Raw genomic sequence first — 16358 nt, 5'->3', positions numbered from 1 at the left:
GAGAAGGAGGGGTTTATCCACCGCATGGGTGACATCATCAAGAGGGCGGAGGCTCTTATGGAGCAGGAGCACGCGGCCCATGTGGGCGGCGGCCATGGGGTGCCCCGCCCACCCTACCAGAACGGGATCAACTCACTGTCCGCCTCTCAGGTCAGTCCCAAGGGTCAAGGGTCACCAAAGACATGTTCAAGAGGGAAACGTCACATGCTGTTTCACTCACTATTATCATTAATAATAGTTCATTATTAAGTCAGATTTTGTCAGACCCCTACTGGCCCATTTCGGTGATAACCAAAACCCTCCACTCCACCCCAGAGAAAAGCTTGTTTATCAGTCAGGAGAGTACTTCATTCTTTATTTGGATTTCCCATTACCTGACGCATTAGCCATAGTCTAGTTCAGTCTATTTCTAGGTGGTAGGCCTATTTCATGGTTTCTCTAGTGTATTAGGTGTGAACACACACATCGGTTCACTTCCTTCTGAGGTCACAAGCACGGGGAGCAAGGGCCATAGAACACACACACACACACACACACACACACACACACACACACACACACACACACACACACACTTACACACATACACACACACACATGCACACACACACGTACACACACTTACACAGACACACACACACACACACACACACACACATGCGCACACCCACACACACACACACACACACACACACACACACACACACACACACACGCGTACAGCATGTCATTGTTTGTTTTATGGTGCCCTCTGCACATCATACATTACTTTGAACACAAAGCCTCCAGCTGTGCTCGTCCTGGGTTGGTAATAAATATGTCCAGAGTCGCTCGCCAGAGTGTGCTTGCCTGTCAGGCAACAGTCAGGTTAAATGTACACTCAGTGTTCAGTAAGTAAACACTATCAGTCTTCTGGCCTCGTGGGGAAAGACCTTAGTACGAGGGACAGGTTAAAGAGCTAAAGACAAGCTGTGCTTCTCAGAAAGAGTACGCATCCCATTTGGACACGATGATACTAAAGCGATTTCCCATCCCTGTAAAATGTCATGATCTAATTCGTGGAACTTCTCTTCCCACCCTGTTCTGGAGATGGTCTGGCCATCTGGCTGTTTACTGTGGCCCACTTTACATACAGTAGAGACGGAGGAGAGAAGAGTAGTCCTACCAAGACGTGTTTCCCTCTGCAGAACACAATCTCCTGCTGCTTTCCAGTAAAAGGATCTAGCATGGCCATAAATAATGGAGAGTCGAACAATGTGTTGTTTCATGTGGGACAGGAGACCGGTAACACACACACACACAAACACACACATATACGTGCGTGCACACACATGCATGCGCGCACGCACGCACACACACACACACACACACACACACACACACACACACACACACACACACACACACACACACACACACACACACACACACACACACACACACACACACACCTCTTCCTGCTCCTCCGACCCCCTGGGCACATAATTACCTCAGGCTGCCGTGGAAATCTCTTCCTGGCCCCGGACCAGGACCCGATTGGAAACAGGCTGCCAACCGCATCTTTATCTCGAGACCCCCTATGGGCACGTTTCCTGGCTATTTGTGTCCCCCCACCAAAAAAACCCCACACTAAACTCGTTAAATCAGAAAGAATGCGACCGCATCTCTGAAACCTTTTCTGTTTCTGCTCCGGTTGTGGTGGATCCATGTGAAGGGCCTATTCTTAACAGCATCTCAGATGGTTTGTGAGAAGAATCAGATGTTTGTTTAGATCTCCCCTGGGGAGGGATTATGAGTCTGAGAGTAGACCCCTGGACACTCATGCTTGCCTCGCTGTTCCTGTTCTCCTGCGACCACGGTATTCTTCTCTAGATTCGAGGAAAAGGATAAACGTTTGACCCTATGGGGGGGGGGGGGGGGTAACTGTTCGGGCAAGATGAAAGGGTCAGGTCCATATAAGGGTGGTTAAACAAGCAAAGTGGTGATAACACTGTTTAAGTCTTCCTGGCATCATCTAAATTGGCTCTGAAAATGCATGGAAATTACTGCTGGAAATTGCCGCTGGCTAAATGGGCTGACTCACAGTAAACTCCTTTGGATAGGCCACACAATCCAGTTTCAGTCGTGATAGAATGATCTAGCAAATGAACAGAATTTATTGCCGCAAAAAAAAAAAAGTACTTTTTTTTTTATAGAGGGTCATTTATGTAAGAGAATATGATTTCTACATTGTCAAAGAGATGAATATACTGTATCTATGTCTTGTCTTCCAGCCTAATCTTCACAGTCACATTCTGGCACGGACACACTCCTCTTCCTCTCTGCCTGGTAAGACCCCTACAAATCACCTCAGTGTGTCTCAACCGTCTGTCTGTCTGTCTGTCTGTCTGTCAGTTCATGCTCTAAAAGGTATAGTGTTGGCCATGGCTTCTTCTTATATCTCTGCTTCGTTGGGCTACAGTACCGTTTGCATGGTGAATAGACAGTACGAGGACCTAGGGTGCTAGTACCTAGAGATGCTACAGTATGCATCTCTGTTATGTTTTCTACCTTTTCTTCCCTGTGTCAATGTGTGTGTGTGTGTGTCTGTATTGATTCTGACTGTGTGTGTGTGTGTGTGTGTGTGTGTGTGTGTGTGTGTGTGTGTGTGTGTGTGTGTGTGTGTGTGTGTGTGTGTGTGTGCTCTCTCACGGCAGACTTCAGCATGGCAGGGCCCAGTGTAGGGGTGCGAGGTTCTCCCCCGGGCCCCACTGGAGACTTCAGCTCAGACATGACCTCACCTGGGCGACCTCTATTACGCTCCCAGTCTTTCCACAAAGCCCCAGGTACACACACACACATACACACTCATGCAAGCACACACACACACACACACACACACACACACACACACACACACACACCGCCCACGCCCATCACTCGTGAAGAGACTTAGCATTGTTTACTGTTCACCACACCAAACTATCAGACTGTGTTTCTGGCAGAGAATGACAGAATCCCCCCGTCTCAGGCCTCTTTCTAAGTATTGTCCGGACATTCGCATGGCGCCAACAACCTTCGTAACAGCTCAAAGCCTAGGTCTGTGTAGGCCTTGCTGCGGGGCCTCTAGGGGTGATTACCTCACCTGAAGGCCGCTTTGCTTTCTGCCTCGTTTTCGAGACGTGAATGCTGTCACTGTCAAGCATGAGCCTTTCCCCCTGCGCCGCGATATTCTGCTGCAACATCTGTTGGCCAGCACTCACACACACATATACACACACACACACACACACACACACACACCCTACGGAGTCCCGCTGCGCGTACTTCCAAGAAAGCCCCCCCCCCCTCGAAACTCTCTCCCCCGCAGCAGAAGCATTTGAAGTCAATTAAAGAACATACGACCCCTCCTCTCATACACACACACACACACACACACACACACACACACGTACACACCCACACACACGTACACACCCACACACACGTGCATACGCCACATGTCACAACCACATGCACAAACACGCATGCCTGCGCAGACCTACACACACACAAACACACACACACACGCAGCCCCCTCCAGCTAAAGCCTCGGTGGCCATCTGAACATTCTCTGCGTCTGTTGTCTCTGGTCTGTTGTCTCTGAGGACACAACCAGCACAGTCAGTTTCGCAATGTCTGTTGGTCTCCAGAGCCTTTTATAGAATGTTGCCCAGCCTATGTTTCCCTCTGCCTCTGCAAGGAAAGGCCCCGGTTTACATCATCATCCAGAGGCGTGCTTGGGTTTCTAACTGTAGAGCCATTGTTGAAGTAAATGTCAAATCAATGCATGGGGCTGGGGTACGGCGTTCTGGGGCAATCCCTCAGGAGAGATCAACAACAACCCTGGCTGAAGTCTCAGACTGTAGCTTTAGGCTCCACAGTCAGAGCAATAGAGAGTTAGGAGTACACACACTCAAATGTTTTTTTGTTGTTGTTTTTTTTTACTCTGGAAATGTCAAAACGTAGACAGACCTTTGACAGACCATCGATGTCTGATCCCAAACTAGCGTACAGTACGCCCCCCCCGCCCCCCCCCCCCCCCCCCCCACGTACAACCACTTTGGCTATCACCGTTGGTTACATCACCCGAGGACCTCGTAAACAACGCTTGTGTTAGACAACACCATGTTGTTCGCCATGGAAACCATCTTTTGAAAAGCGCGCAAGGGATTTATGTGGATTTAACTTGGCAGTGGGTGAAAGGACTGAGTGACAAGACAACCCAGGCTGAAGAAAGAGGGATGCACTCACTCCTCCCTGGGTTCATCCAGTCCACGTCCCACTCTCACCTCTCACTGGCACCTGCCCAGGCTGTTTACGGCTGCCCAGGCTGTTTACGACTGCCCAGGCTGTTTACGGCTGCCCAGGCTGTTTACGGCTGTTAATGCCCTTCAATATGCCCTTCAATATTTCATTCTATGTCAGAGCATGCATCACGACAATAACTAACCACAGAGGCTTTGTAATCGGTCCCTGACACACAATATTGTCCCTGACACAAGAGGTGTTTCTGAATGGAGGGTAGAGTCATTGATTCAAATAATTTGATGTCAGCGCTGAAACTGATTTATCGCTGAGTAGTTACTTAAAGAAACGTGATCAGTGATGAAGCGGTTTAACAAGTCTGTCTAATCACGATCACATTGGTAGAACAATGGTTAGGAGCAAGAGGTCTTGAGTGATGATGGACTTCTATGGGTCAGTCTCCTACCACCAGATTGGTGGACAGTCAGTGTTGTCTTCCTGTTGATTATCCACTCAGTGACGCAGAGTGAATTACAATACTAACGGTTTTTGCTTTTGTCTTCCAGGGCCTCCCCACCATCACTACCACCATCACCACCCTGCCTCAGTGTACTCCCCTGAGCCTATGAAGGCCCAGCTCCCCCCGCACCCCCAGCTCCCCCCGCACCCCCAACACCCCCAGCACCCCCAGCACCCCCAGCCCTACCACATGCCTCCCTACATGGGCCAAACCCACTTCCCCTTCCCCTACCCCGTCCCCCCAGGCTCCCCCAAGCCAGCAGCGGCCCACCCCCACTCCTCCCCCACCCGCATCGCCAGCAACCCCGGCTCCCCCTCCCCCACCTCCGCCACCTCCCCAGCCTCGTGCTCCCCAGGGGACGACTGCGGCGAGGCCAACCACTCCCTGTCCCCCTCTCCTGTGCCCCATCACCCCAACATGTGGCCCCCCCACTCCCAACCCCTTTTCTCCCTGGCCAACGTCATCTCCATGGCCATGAGCATGGCCCACTCCTTCATCCCCGCCAACAGCCTGGCCGGCCAGGGGATGCCTTCCCTGGGGGTGTTCCACCCCCAGCTACCCCCCCATATGACCCCCCAGGGCTACCCCTCCGTCTACTCCCCCCACTACCAGACAGCCCCAGCGGAGGTCCCCTACCCCCAGCACAGTGTCTACCAAAGCCCAGACAGCACCTCACCCCAGATGCAGACAGATGGCTTGATGTACGCTCAGAACGGACAGCCCAGTTGGCCGCAATCCAATATGTCTCCTCCTCCTACGATGCCCTCCACCCTTCCTACACACTCTCAGGTGGACGCGCAGCAGAACGTGTCCTTCAGCCCCCACAGCCCCCCCAGCCCTCCCAGCCTATCTCAGGACAGTAACCAGGGTTACATGGCCCCTTACCCAGTCCAGCCCCAGGACCAATCAGATAGCTCGAGCTCAGCGTCGTCGGACATGTCCCCATCACCCCCAGACAGCCCGGAGAGCACAGTAAGTCACCGACCGACCGACTGACAAGTCGTGTCACGCACGATCGAGAAGTTACCTCATTCTAGGGGAAATGCTTTAAAGATTGAAAGGCAGCTTTATAGTGAGCCTCCTGTAAACCTGTGGCCACCTACTGTGAAAGTGATCAGAAGACATAACACCTTTTCTCTCCTTCAACCCCCTCGAAGCTGTCATCATTCAGCCCGACGCCGCTGTCACGGCCCATGGTGCCAGAGATGACGCTCAGCTCGCCAAACGCCAGAGAATCTCCCAGTTACACTGGTAAGACTCCCAGTTCATTTATGAACACTGGTTGTACTGTATTCATTAGCCGTAGCGGACAGGCCTGTCAAACAGCTCAGTGTTGATGGAAGGAGACAGGGGGGAAGCTAGCAAATGACCTATGCTGTTTTTGTTAGCACACAAAACAAATGTGTGCATAAACACACACACGCGCACACACACACACACACACACACACACACACACACACACACACACACGCACACACACGAACACGACTCATCTCCCTCTCGCTTTCTCTCTTTAAGTTTGTTCTTATTATGTATTTGTTCTGGAAACAGGCTAATGGCTCTGTTAGGGACAATTTGCCGTGGTTGTTGTTTTGGTCCTCTCTGTTTTATCCTCAACCACGTCTGTGTTTGGTGACATTAACCACCTATTAACACTCTGCCTCAGCAGCCGTTGCGTAACACCGCCGGTCTGGATGTAATGTTCCATGAATAAGGCGGAGGGATACGTAGGTGTGATTAGGGACCTACCCACCCTGTTGACCAATTAGAACATCGCTGTACTCATTACCGGCCTCTCCCCCATAAGTCCCCACATGTCTGTGTTTATACCCACCCCCCCACCCCCAGTCCCCCCTCCTCCCCCAGCCCCCCTACCTCTACCACCACCCCCACCCCACCCCACTCGTCAACAGACTGGCTCTGTTTGAGAAGACCCAGAGCTAAAGTTCTGCTGGGAGAGGTTTGACAGATGGTGCCAAACCTCAGACCTGCGAGCCAGATATCCACTTTATACTGCAGCACTGCCAGCTGCAGCTGTACTGATTCCCTCTCTCTGTTGTGAAACTAAAAACAGTAGTATTATCACAAGTAGAAACAGTCAGCGCTGAAGTTGAGTGTTTATCGCTAAGTAATTACTTATTACTCACTCTGAAATGTGATCAGTGATAAAGCAGTTTAACGAGTCTGTTTAATCATTGTCACATTGTTAGAACAATGGTTAGGAGCGTGAGTGGTCTTGAGTGATGGTGGATTTCTATTGGTCATTGGTCCTACCACCAGATTGGTGGACAGTCAGTATTGACTTCCTGTTGATTATCCACTCAGTGACATAGAGTCACTATCTGGCCTCCTCTTGTATAAATGGAGCCTCTCACCAACTACGACCCCTAACTGAATTTGCTCACACCACCTTGTATACACAATGTACAGTACGTAAAATTTGTTTGAACAATCAAGTTGTTACTTGACCTTTTAGATTCTGAAGCTACGTGACAATCTAATCTGAGTTTGATTGTAAGGATTATTGTTGCATTGATGTTGATGATGTTGATAAAACTGTCTTCCTCCACAGAATGCAAGCCTGCAGCGGTGACCGTGGGTCGTTTCCAGGTGACTCCCAGCATGGAGATCCCGGTGCCGGCTGTCCCCTGCAGCGGAGGAGGAGGAGGAGGAGGAGGAGGTGCCCCCCGCAGGGCAACGTCAGCAGGCAGCACCTCCTCATCTGAGAACAGCACGGAGGAGCAGGGGGAGTCAGAGACCAGCACCTCCCTGGGCACCTCCATCACCATGTCCCCCCCTCACAGTCACCACCTCCCTGGGGGGGAGAGCCAGGCTGGTTGGGCCGAAGCCCAGGAAGAGCTACAGCAGGAGGAAGAGGAGGAAGAGGGAGAGGAGGAAGAGGAAGAGGAAGAGGAGGATCAGGATAGAATGCGGAGGAGGAGTAGGAGGCGAGCGTGCAGCCTCAGTGTGATGGGCACCTCCGTAGACAGCGGCCTCTCCCTGACCAACCTGGACTCAGAGGGGAGGCTGTGGGAGGGGGGGGCGGGGAGCCCCCAGTACAACACGGCCCTGAACCACCTGTGGATGAGCTACCCCCGAAACTCCTCCTACGTGAGCAGTGACGACTCGGAGAGCGAGGACGGGGAAATGTGGGAGGAGCTACAGGAGCTGAGGGAAAAGTGAGTGTCACCTCTGGCGTCTCCGGTTCCGTTTTTTTTTTTTTTAAATATAACTTTATTGATCCGCAGATCAGTGTCACAGCAGACTGATAGGGAGGTGCTGGGGTTTTTATTAATTGTCAGAAGTTATGAACTCAAATGACCTTTCTAGAGCACTTTAACAACAATAGTGAGGTTTTGGGTTTTATTCCATATGCTTAACTTTATATGAACCCAAAACCTGTCTGTCCTGTCTTAAGTGATCGAGTCTCAACTTTCCTTCACCCTTCAGGTTCACCCTTCACATTCTTTATAAGTCACCTTTTACAGAACTTATACCTGTTCTAATCCTCATCTACCCCCTCTTCTCCTCTCTCTCTCTCTCTCTCTCTCTCTCTCTCCCCTCAGACACCTGCTGGAGGTGCAGACCCTGCAGGCCAATCAGAAGAGGGAGATCGAGGATCTGTATGAGAGGATGGGGAAGGTCCCGCCCCCAGGCATCGTCTCCCCCGCCGCTATGCTTTCCAGCCGCCACCGGCGCCTTTCCAAGGGGGGGGGCTACCCCCCCTCCTCCTCCTCACGCAGAAACAGCCTGCAACGCCTGGACATGCTACCTGTCCAAGGTACGACCGGGCCGAACCACACTGCCTACTCTCAGTTCAGTTCAATAGCACTCTGTTGTCACTTGGTTTTAATGCTTTATGGCACAAAGGACAGACATACACAATACATCTGTATTGAACCACTCTCCATTGGCTCGATTCAATGAACTCAGTTCATTAGTACCTTATTGTCAGCAACCGGGAATTTGGTTGTAGCACTTTATTACACACAACAAAGTATAAATAGTGGACGATGTGTAATATGTGTGTGTGTGTGTGTAATGTGTGTGTGTGTGTGTGTGAGTAATGAGTGTGTTGTATTCCTCAGGAATCATCAGGAGAAACTCCCTGGGAGGCAGCAGCAGCAGCTCCCAGGACAAGCCCAGCAAAGGGGTCACCTTTGCCACCGACATCAGTAGAATGGTGAGGACCCTCCATGTCCACGTCACTGTACATAGACAACACATTCATTCACACAGACATATGTATAGAACCACCTTAACTTGTATCAAATCGCTAAATCAATAGGAGCCCTAGTTTTGTTTTTGTTAAGAATGTATCCAAGCACAATATTGTATATATTGACAGTATTTCCTCTCTTTCTTTGTCTTCCCAGTAAGAATCTTCAGCCACAAACATGCTGTATATCTAGACTACCTCATCTAAAGTGTGACTGCAGTAATCACCCCCATCCTGCTGGAGGAGGAAGTGATGTCATGCATATATAAACCCCTTCTCTGACACCCCCCCTCCCAGTACAGTGCCCTTTGACCTTTTGAAGAAGCTCCTCTCCTCATCCAATGGTCACAGGTTTAAGTTAGTGGACACTCTGTCCTCTCCGAGAGGGAGGCTACAAACTCTACAAACTGTTACCTGTCAATCAGCCCGGGGAGAGGAGCCTGTCAAATCCAGCGGCTGCAAAATGACCTGTTCTCGGACGCCACCAGATCAGAGAACAGTGTTAGTGAAATCGCAACTTTGTGAACCTCAAGTTTTAAGTGTACGAAAGGTTCTTGAGCAATGTGACATCACTCACACTCACAGTGTGTAACAAATACTAGGGAGAGCAAGAATGTATATTTGCTGTACATAAAACGTGTGATCAGCTGTAGTCCTGCCTAAGAGCCATGGGAACCTAAGAGGAAAGATGGCATTGATCAATATTGTTCTTTTCCTGCCTGACTATTGTAACGCATTTTTTTTATTTTATTTTATTGGAGCACAGTGAAGTGAGAGGAGGCTCTGTGACTCTCGCTGATGGCTCTCCAAAGACAGTGTTTTCGCATTCTTCACTCTGCACATTTAAGCTGCCTCTGCTATCTGTTGCTGCCTCAGCATCTGCTGAATGTACATTTTGTCGATATACTGCCACCTTGTGGCCGACTTCAGTAGTCAGGTGTTACTGTAGCGCTGCCCGTGATTCCAGACATAGCGATGATGTGATCGTATTTCTGCACATTAATATATTATACAGCATAATGATGGATAACTGTTGTCAACATGTAGAAAGATGTGAACATTGTTTTTCCAATAGCTACCTACTTACATAGTGAGCAATTATTATCAATGACTTGCCACACTAGGGACAAATAGCTTCCTCTTACTGAACAGCCGTGTCCTTTTTGTCGAACTATTTTCTGAATATCACAATAAGATAAAATGTGGTAAAATGGGGAAAAAAAGGTTATTACAATAGAGTAGGACGTTAGGCACAACCGAGCTCGACGAGAAATAGGTTACTTTAACAAACTATTCATGTTGATATACAACCGTTGGATCGAGGAGAGGCACTATCTAACGGAGGTATTGCCAAAAAAATCATCAGCCATTGAAAAAAATAACTATTTATGTTTGAGACTTGTTTCAAACCTCTCTCTCTCTTTACTGAGTTGTTTCTTTTCTATGTTATAAATCCAAATACATCTAGGTCTAGACTACTGGTTCTCACCTTGATTGTAAATATGAAACAGTGCATTTATAAATGACGTTTACACGGATTAATCAAAGAAATCATTATGGCAATACTTAATGCTTGCACATCCACGTTTCTATGGTAACAAATATTGCTTTGAGGCATGCGCATGCACCTTCTGCACTTTAGTCAGTTTACTTTAGTAGTCCGTTATTTCACAGACGCGTCGGTGGGTGTAGAAAGTAGCATTATCTGTCTGCACACCTGAAATACGTTGACTTAAAAAGTATTTTATTATCTCTTTCCCACCGTCAAAATCATGGTTCAAATACTTAGGAAGACTTATCCCCAATTATCTCATTAGAAACCAACCTGTAGTGGTTATGCTACATAACAGAAACAGAAACATTGACAAGTTATCCACAGTTGCCCTTTGAATGAAAAATGGTCCGAATCAAAACAACCAAAGATAAAGCATTTGAAAGAATTTGGCTTTGCCCCACCGCAGATAGGGGGCGTCACTGTGCAAAGAACAGAAACTCATCCAGAACACGACCTCGTCTGGACAGAATAACAAATAGATAAAGCTGTGAACCAATAGCAGTTGCCTTATGATGCCGCACACTGAATTCTATTGCAGATGATACTCATCTAAGATTTCCACAAATGTATATACATATTTAATGATTTAAATGTGATAACAATCCTAATATTTGAATGTACATGGGTGATTGTTGGTTGATTGTGCTGCTTTGATATACAAAGCCCCTGTCCTGCCATGATGAATCTGTGCCTTTCTCTTGCAATGTCTTATTTTAGATTTTTACTCTCTAGGTTTGGTGGCTACATCATGCTAGCTGTAAGTCATATTTTGACTATGTAATAAATATGTATTAAACACAATTGAAATGATGACGGTGTGTTCATCTTCATTACATTTCTGATAATGTCCGTGTGTATGTCTACATGAATTCATTACATCGTCCATATCATTTATTGTGTTGTAAAAAAAAAAAAAACACAATAACCTTCGTACATCTCAATGCCATATCCACATAAATAGTTTCAATCTGATCATGTGATCACTTCAGCTGTTCCTTTGACATTCCCAACTATCAAGGCCACTGCAGAATTACCATTATTGATAGATTTGAGGTTACCATTTTTTTAGACAGAATAAATGATCTGATGCTGCTTGGAGGAAGCTGTACCGTTCATTCTCCATACTGGGCCTATAGTACTTGCTGGGAGGAAAATAAAGAAATAAATCCTGCTATGGGAGAGTAAGCAGGCGATAGATCTATCACAGTCGAGACACTTTTAAATCAGCAAAGACAACCACAATGAAACCTTATACAACCAAGACTAAACAATGTCCCAATCGGAACGCTGCGTCCAGAAATGCGACAGTCCAGCTGTGGAATCGGATGTTGTGCCAGAGTTGTCAGCATTAGTCTGTTCTCAGTACAAGTGCAGGAGATAGCCAGATGGTACGCAGTCCGGCTCCAGCAGAACCCGTCTCAGTTGGCGCCCGTCTTCGGCCCACTCATCCTCGCCATCCTGGCCTGTTCGTCCAACTCGTCCATGATCTTCTCCTGTGACACCGAGTAAAATGTGTAGCCATCTAGGATGAAAGTCAAGGCAAAACATGCAAAGGCAACAGCAGTATTCGAGGGTTCCATTCAAATATTAAATTCCCTTACTTGAAGTCATTACTGATGACCTCATATTTTTTTGGACTTAATATTATTTTTTAAATATTTTTCCATTTTGTAAATTTCTTGTCAATATTTGCTATTTGTTTTTTATGTCCATGCACCAACCTCAGCAAGTCAATTTCCTGTATGCGCAAATATACTTGGCCAAATAAAATAATTCTGATTCTGATTCTGACATAATTGGATGATCAAAATCAAGGTTGTCATTGCATTGCTTTCACCAATCAAGTCGTGAGATCTGTGAAAGGAGGGAAGGATGCAAAAGTCCTAAAGACACATAGCTGGGGCCTGACTAATCTCTGAAACAAACGTTCTATAGACCTTCCATTTACTAATAATGTTGTAACACAGGTGTGCAAATGTTACTTTCATAAATAATAATGAGACTCCCAATAGAAAAGAAACATTGAATGAGAAATGGCCTAACTTACTACATAACAGGCAGTAAGGCGGAAGTAGCAGGCTACCGTGTTGGACCATCCAGAGAAACTCCATGGGCTGTTTATGTTGACACACGTCGCTCTTTGCTAACTAACTTATGTCCAATTTCTAGACTGCGTGATTCGATAGAACAACTGATCTCAGCATACGTCAATTTCTAATTTAAATCAGGTGCATCACAAGGGCTAAGGCTAGCAATCATGGCTGTTTTGTAACGTTGTAACATGGTTCACCTTGCGGTGACTGTGAGTTTGACAAGGATACAAATTCCCATTACAATCGCTCCAATAGCAAGTCCCGTGGCGACGTTACGGCCCCGGAGCTGCTGCGTTTTCTTCTTCCACTGTGCGAGCTCCACTTGTCTGATAAAGTACACCTGTTCCCTGGAAAGCGAGTCTTCCTTCAGTGGATCTACGATCCTTTTAGCAAAAGCAGCTTCGGACTCCTCCTTCGGTATCTTGTCAGCCATGGTTGCTGTGCGAGAGAGGAGGTAGTCGACAAATGTGTAATATTCAACAGAATGAATGCGCGGCTACACTGTAATCAATCTGGATTAACCGGTTGTCTGTAATGCACATTCAACTAACACCCCATTGACTTTTGGAGATCTGTGAATCTCTTCAAAGTCGTTGCGGAACAAATACACTCGCGAAAGAATGTGTGTAACACCATAATATGTCCCCCTACCTCTTCCGTTCGCTCGTCTGTCAGTTGAAATTGAGGCCGATAACGCCATCTACTGGACAGTATTGTACTATTCTTGGGGCTAAAATATTTGAAATTTCTCCTCTATTTTGTATTTTATGTGTTGTAAACCCACATGTTGTAGACTCCTGGCTAGCTATGATGGCGAAGAGATATATACTTTCTCCAAATCAACGCAAAAACGTGAAGTTCGGTGAAGCTTCTTTTGAGATCTTATCAGATTTTCTCATAAATCTCAACATCAGAAATAAAGATAAACTGACCAGTTTATCAAAATGCAGTGGCGATTTTAAAGATAAGAGACTGGTTGGTAAGTAATATATATAGCTAGGTAAGTCGAGTTAAAGGCACTGACATTAGCAGAAGAATACCAATGAAGACTTCTTGCTATCTTGACATCAGCAGTTTTTCCTCAGGGCGCTCTGGCGTCCGTCAGTTAAACCCAGTGATAGGCCAGCATGCTTCTCAGCTGAGGCAGGTGGACAGCAGCAAGTTCAAAGACCGTTAATAATTACTTCGCATATCACTCTCTGGCAAGATTCAGAACACAGATTCTGTTTCTAGTAATATAGATAATATACCATTTTGACATTCATCTAACCCGCTTCATTGTTTGTGAATTGTGCCCCCTTGACCTATATGGAATAGGTTGTTAGTCCACTTGTCCTGTAACCATGACGATCCTTCCTACCTGGGTCGTTGTTGGTGGTAATACTATCTGTACTATGGTCTGTAAGTGAGGGTTTTGGCCTTCATGGCACATAGGTGGTAGTGTATGCTCTCCCCTTAACTACAAGGTTGTTGGTTTAAGCCCCTCTCGACTCGCTTCCTACAGTAATCAAAACCTATTGTTCCCCTCAGAATGTGTTCTCCTGATTACTGACGAGCTGAGACTTGATCCATTGGTTGGATATCATGCTATTGAGTTACTTGAAAGGTAGGAATAATTTGCAATACTTTACAAAATCAGTTAGGTCTATAATTTATGTGTCTAATCTTATGTGTCTGTCTGTCATGAATGATGTTCTGATCTTTTTGTACACAGGTTCATGATTAAGCACCTGGAGGATCTGTTTTCTCCACGCACCCCTCCACCAGGTGCTGCAGGGGGTCAGGAGGGAAATTATGAGGATCTTGTTTATGAAAAACTGAGAGAGAAATTCACACTCATTATCCTGTCTTGTGTGCAACTTGCAAGCAAACTGTCTTTGCACAGTTGTGTAAGTTTGGAGAGTCTTTTACATACCGACAATAGAGCTTTATTATGGCAATTATTTTTTTCAGTTTTGTCCTTTAGTCCCCTATAGTATAGTGGTTATTAAGACCCTAATTAGAGACGTGCTTATGGAGGGATGCAGAGGTTTGGATTGGTTGTGTGTATTTGGTATTTAATATATGTATTTTGTACATTGTCATGGCGCACTTGTAAAATAGACCTTAGGTTTAAACGTGATTCCCCTGCTAAAATAAAGGTTAAATAGGTATATCCTGGTCTGTATTGCTACAGTAGCATCTGATATTTTAGTAATATGATGGCGACCGTCTATCTTTATGTCAGGTTGTTGACAACAATACAGCTGTGCAGTTTCTTCACTCCATGGGCCACAGTGTCTCCAAACAAACTCTCCTCCAGTCAGAGTTGATGATCTTGAAGTCACTGGACTTCAGGCTGAACGCCCCCAACCCTCTGACCTATGTGGAGATACTGCTGGAGGTGCTCGGTAAATCCTCCGATCTTTGATCAATGCAAAGATAAGATAAAGGATCTCTGTGGTAAACAAGAGATGTACTGTAAAAACCTGGCTTGAATTGCAGCAAACATGTAGACCTGTGTTTTGTATTTTTTGTTGTTATTGTTCGTTTTGTCATTTTGTTGTTATGTATGTGTATATTTGTATATGTGTAAGTGTGTGTATACATACATATATATTCATTTTTGTCTTTTCTAATCGCCCTCCATCGACAGGGCACAATGAGTCTTCCATCCCTGTGGAACACCTGCATCACCTGTGTCGCTACGTCCTCCAGTTCATCTACCTGCAGAGGAGCGCCATCTACGACTCCTTACTCATGGCCACCACCCAGAGCCTGAGCCCATCTCCGGAACAGAGGTAGTCCTCCCCTCTTCATGTCAGTGTGTAGAGCTAGTCACTTTATCAGCTCTTTCATAATAGCGATGGATAGTTTAATGACAGAGTTGTGAAAGTCTTTTTGTTTTGTTTCCTACAGTCGATGATTGTGCTTTGTGTTACAACAGAGAGAGGTTTGTGTCAGTGACTGAAGACTGCATGTTTCTTGGTGTCTGTGTTATTGCCGTGGGTGCATACATCCTCAATGTTACCAACTGGGAACAGGTGAATTAATAATCTATTAGCATAATGCAGAATTAATCTATCATCATAATAGATCAGTGGTGTAGTGTTTGTTGTTGTGCTGGATAGAGCGCTTGTAAGGAAGGATCCCTCTTCCTTCTGTGATTTATGTGCCACAGGTTGTGGAGGAGCTGAGTCACATCACAGGGATCTCGGTGAAAAGCATCAGTGACTTTACACACGTCACACTGATGCACATCACCCGGACCGACTCTCCCATCACATCCTCTTGAGCCATGGACAAACTCAGCAGTTGGAATTGATTTATTGGTTGTTTGTGATGTTTTGAAACTCGACGATAGTGACATGTTTTTTTCAGCTACAGTAACATTAAGTTGAAAGATGACAGCCTGGCATGGGGAAGAGAAACAGTACATTAAAGCTGTCCCATGTTATAACAATGGTTCCCATCAAAGGGCTGAGATATAAGGGTGAGATATTGTAGCTCCATGAGTATGACTGTGACAGTAGATTGATTTCCTCCAGTCTTCCCCATGGTGTCTGCTGAATGTTACGGGTCCTGTTATCTACAGTTTGTGTGTCTTTACTGTTGCTTTATTTCAAGAGCCTTCGCCCATCCTCATATAAAAAAGTCATTTCGTGCACATAAACTTGTTTAATTCCTGCTAAATCTCACTATAAAACTAAAGCTGTTAAAACTA

The 16358-nt window shown here is 46.4% G+C and overlaps 3 protein-coding genes across 3 annotated transcripts in view; 2 read left to right on the top strand and 1 right to left on the bottom strand.

The window, feature by feature from the left end:
- Window positions 1-11373, top strand: part of wnk4a (WNK lysine deficient protein kinase 4a) — a 41078-nt gene extending 29705 nt beyond the window's left edge. Inside the window, exons 13-21 of the mRNA XM_083687773.1 lie at window positions 1-150; window positions 2274-2328; window positions 2697-2825; window positions 4833-5758; window positions 5944-6037; window positions 7361-7967; window positions 8355-8569; window positions 8877-8971; window positions 9165-11373. The exon at window positions 1-150 is cut by the window's left edge and continues 27 nt beyond it. Coding sequence (XP_083543899.1) covers window positions 1-150; window positions 2274-2328; window positions 2697-2825; window positions 4833-5758; window positions 5944-6037; window positions 7361-7967; window positions 8355-8569; window positions 8877-8971; window positions 9165-9167 — 2274 coding nt within the window. The 3' untranslated portion in view covers window positions 9168-11373. The remainder of the gene's footprint in view (window positions 151-2273; window positions 2329-2696; window positions 2826-4832; window positions 5759-5943; window positions 6038-7360; window positions 7968-8354; window positions 8570-8876; window positions 8972-9164) is intronic.
- A 62-nt stretch (window positions 11374-11435) lies between these two features.
- coa3a (cytochrome C oxidase assembly factor 3a) lies at window positions 11436-13127 on the bottom strand. The gene is made up of 2 exons (XM_083687774.1): window positions 12884-13127; window positions 11436-12084 (listed from the first exon to the last, which is right to left on the bottom strand). The coding sequence occupies exons 1-2, from the start codon at window positions 13086-13088 to the stop codon at window positions 11981-11983; spliced, it is 309 nt and encodes a 102-aa protein (XP_083543900.1). The 5' UTR covers window positions 13089-13127; the 3' UTR covers window positions 11436-11980.
- A 338-nt stretch (window positions 13128-13465) lies between these two features.
- Window positions 13466-15967, top strand: cntd1 (cyclin N-terminal domain containing 1; the record flags this gene model as incomplete). Its single annotated transcript, XM_083687027.1, has 7 exons — window positions 13466-13634; window positions 14186-14261; window positions 14370-14544; window positions 14883-15045; window positions 15291-15435; window positions 15582-15678; window positions 15816-15967. 7 exons carry the CDS (start codon window positions 13466-13468, stop codon window positions 15927-15929), a joined length of 939 nt encoding a protein of 312 aa, XP_083543153.1. The 3' UTR covers window positions 15930-15967.
- Window positions 15968-16358: the final 391 nt, after the last annotated feature.

Source organism: Argentina silus (genome assembly GCF_951799395.1).
Source record: "Argentina silus genome assembly, chromosome: 16".
NCBI lineage: Eukaryota > Metazoa > Chordata > Actinopteri > Argentiniformes > Argentinidae > Argentina > Argentina silus.
The sequence above is the reverse complement of the archived record's forward strand: the minus strand, read 5'-3'. Positions and strand labels throughout refer to the sequence as shown.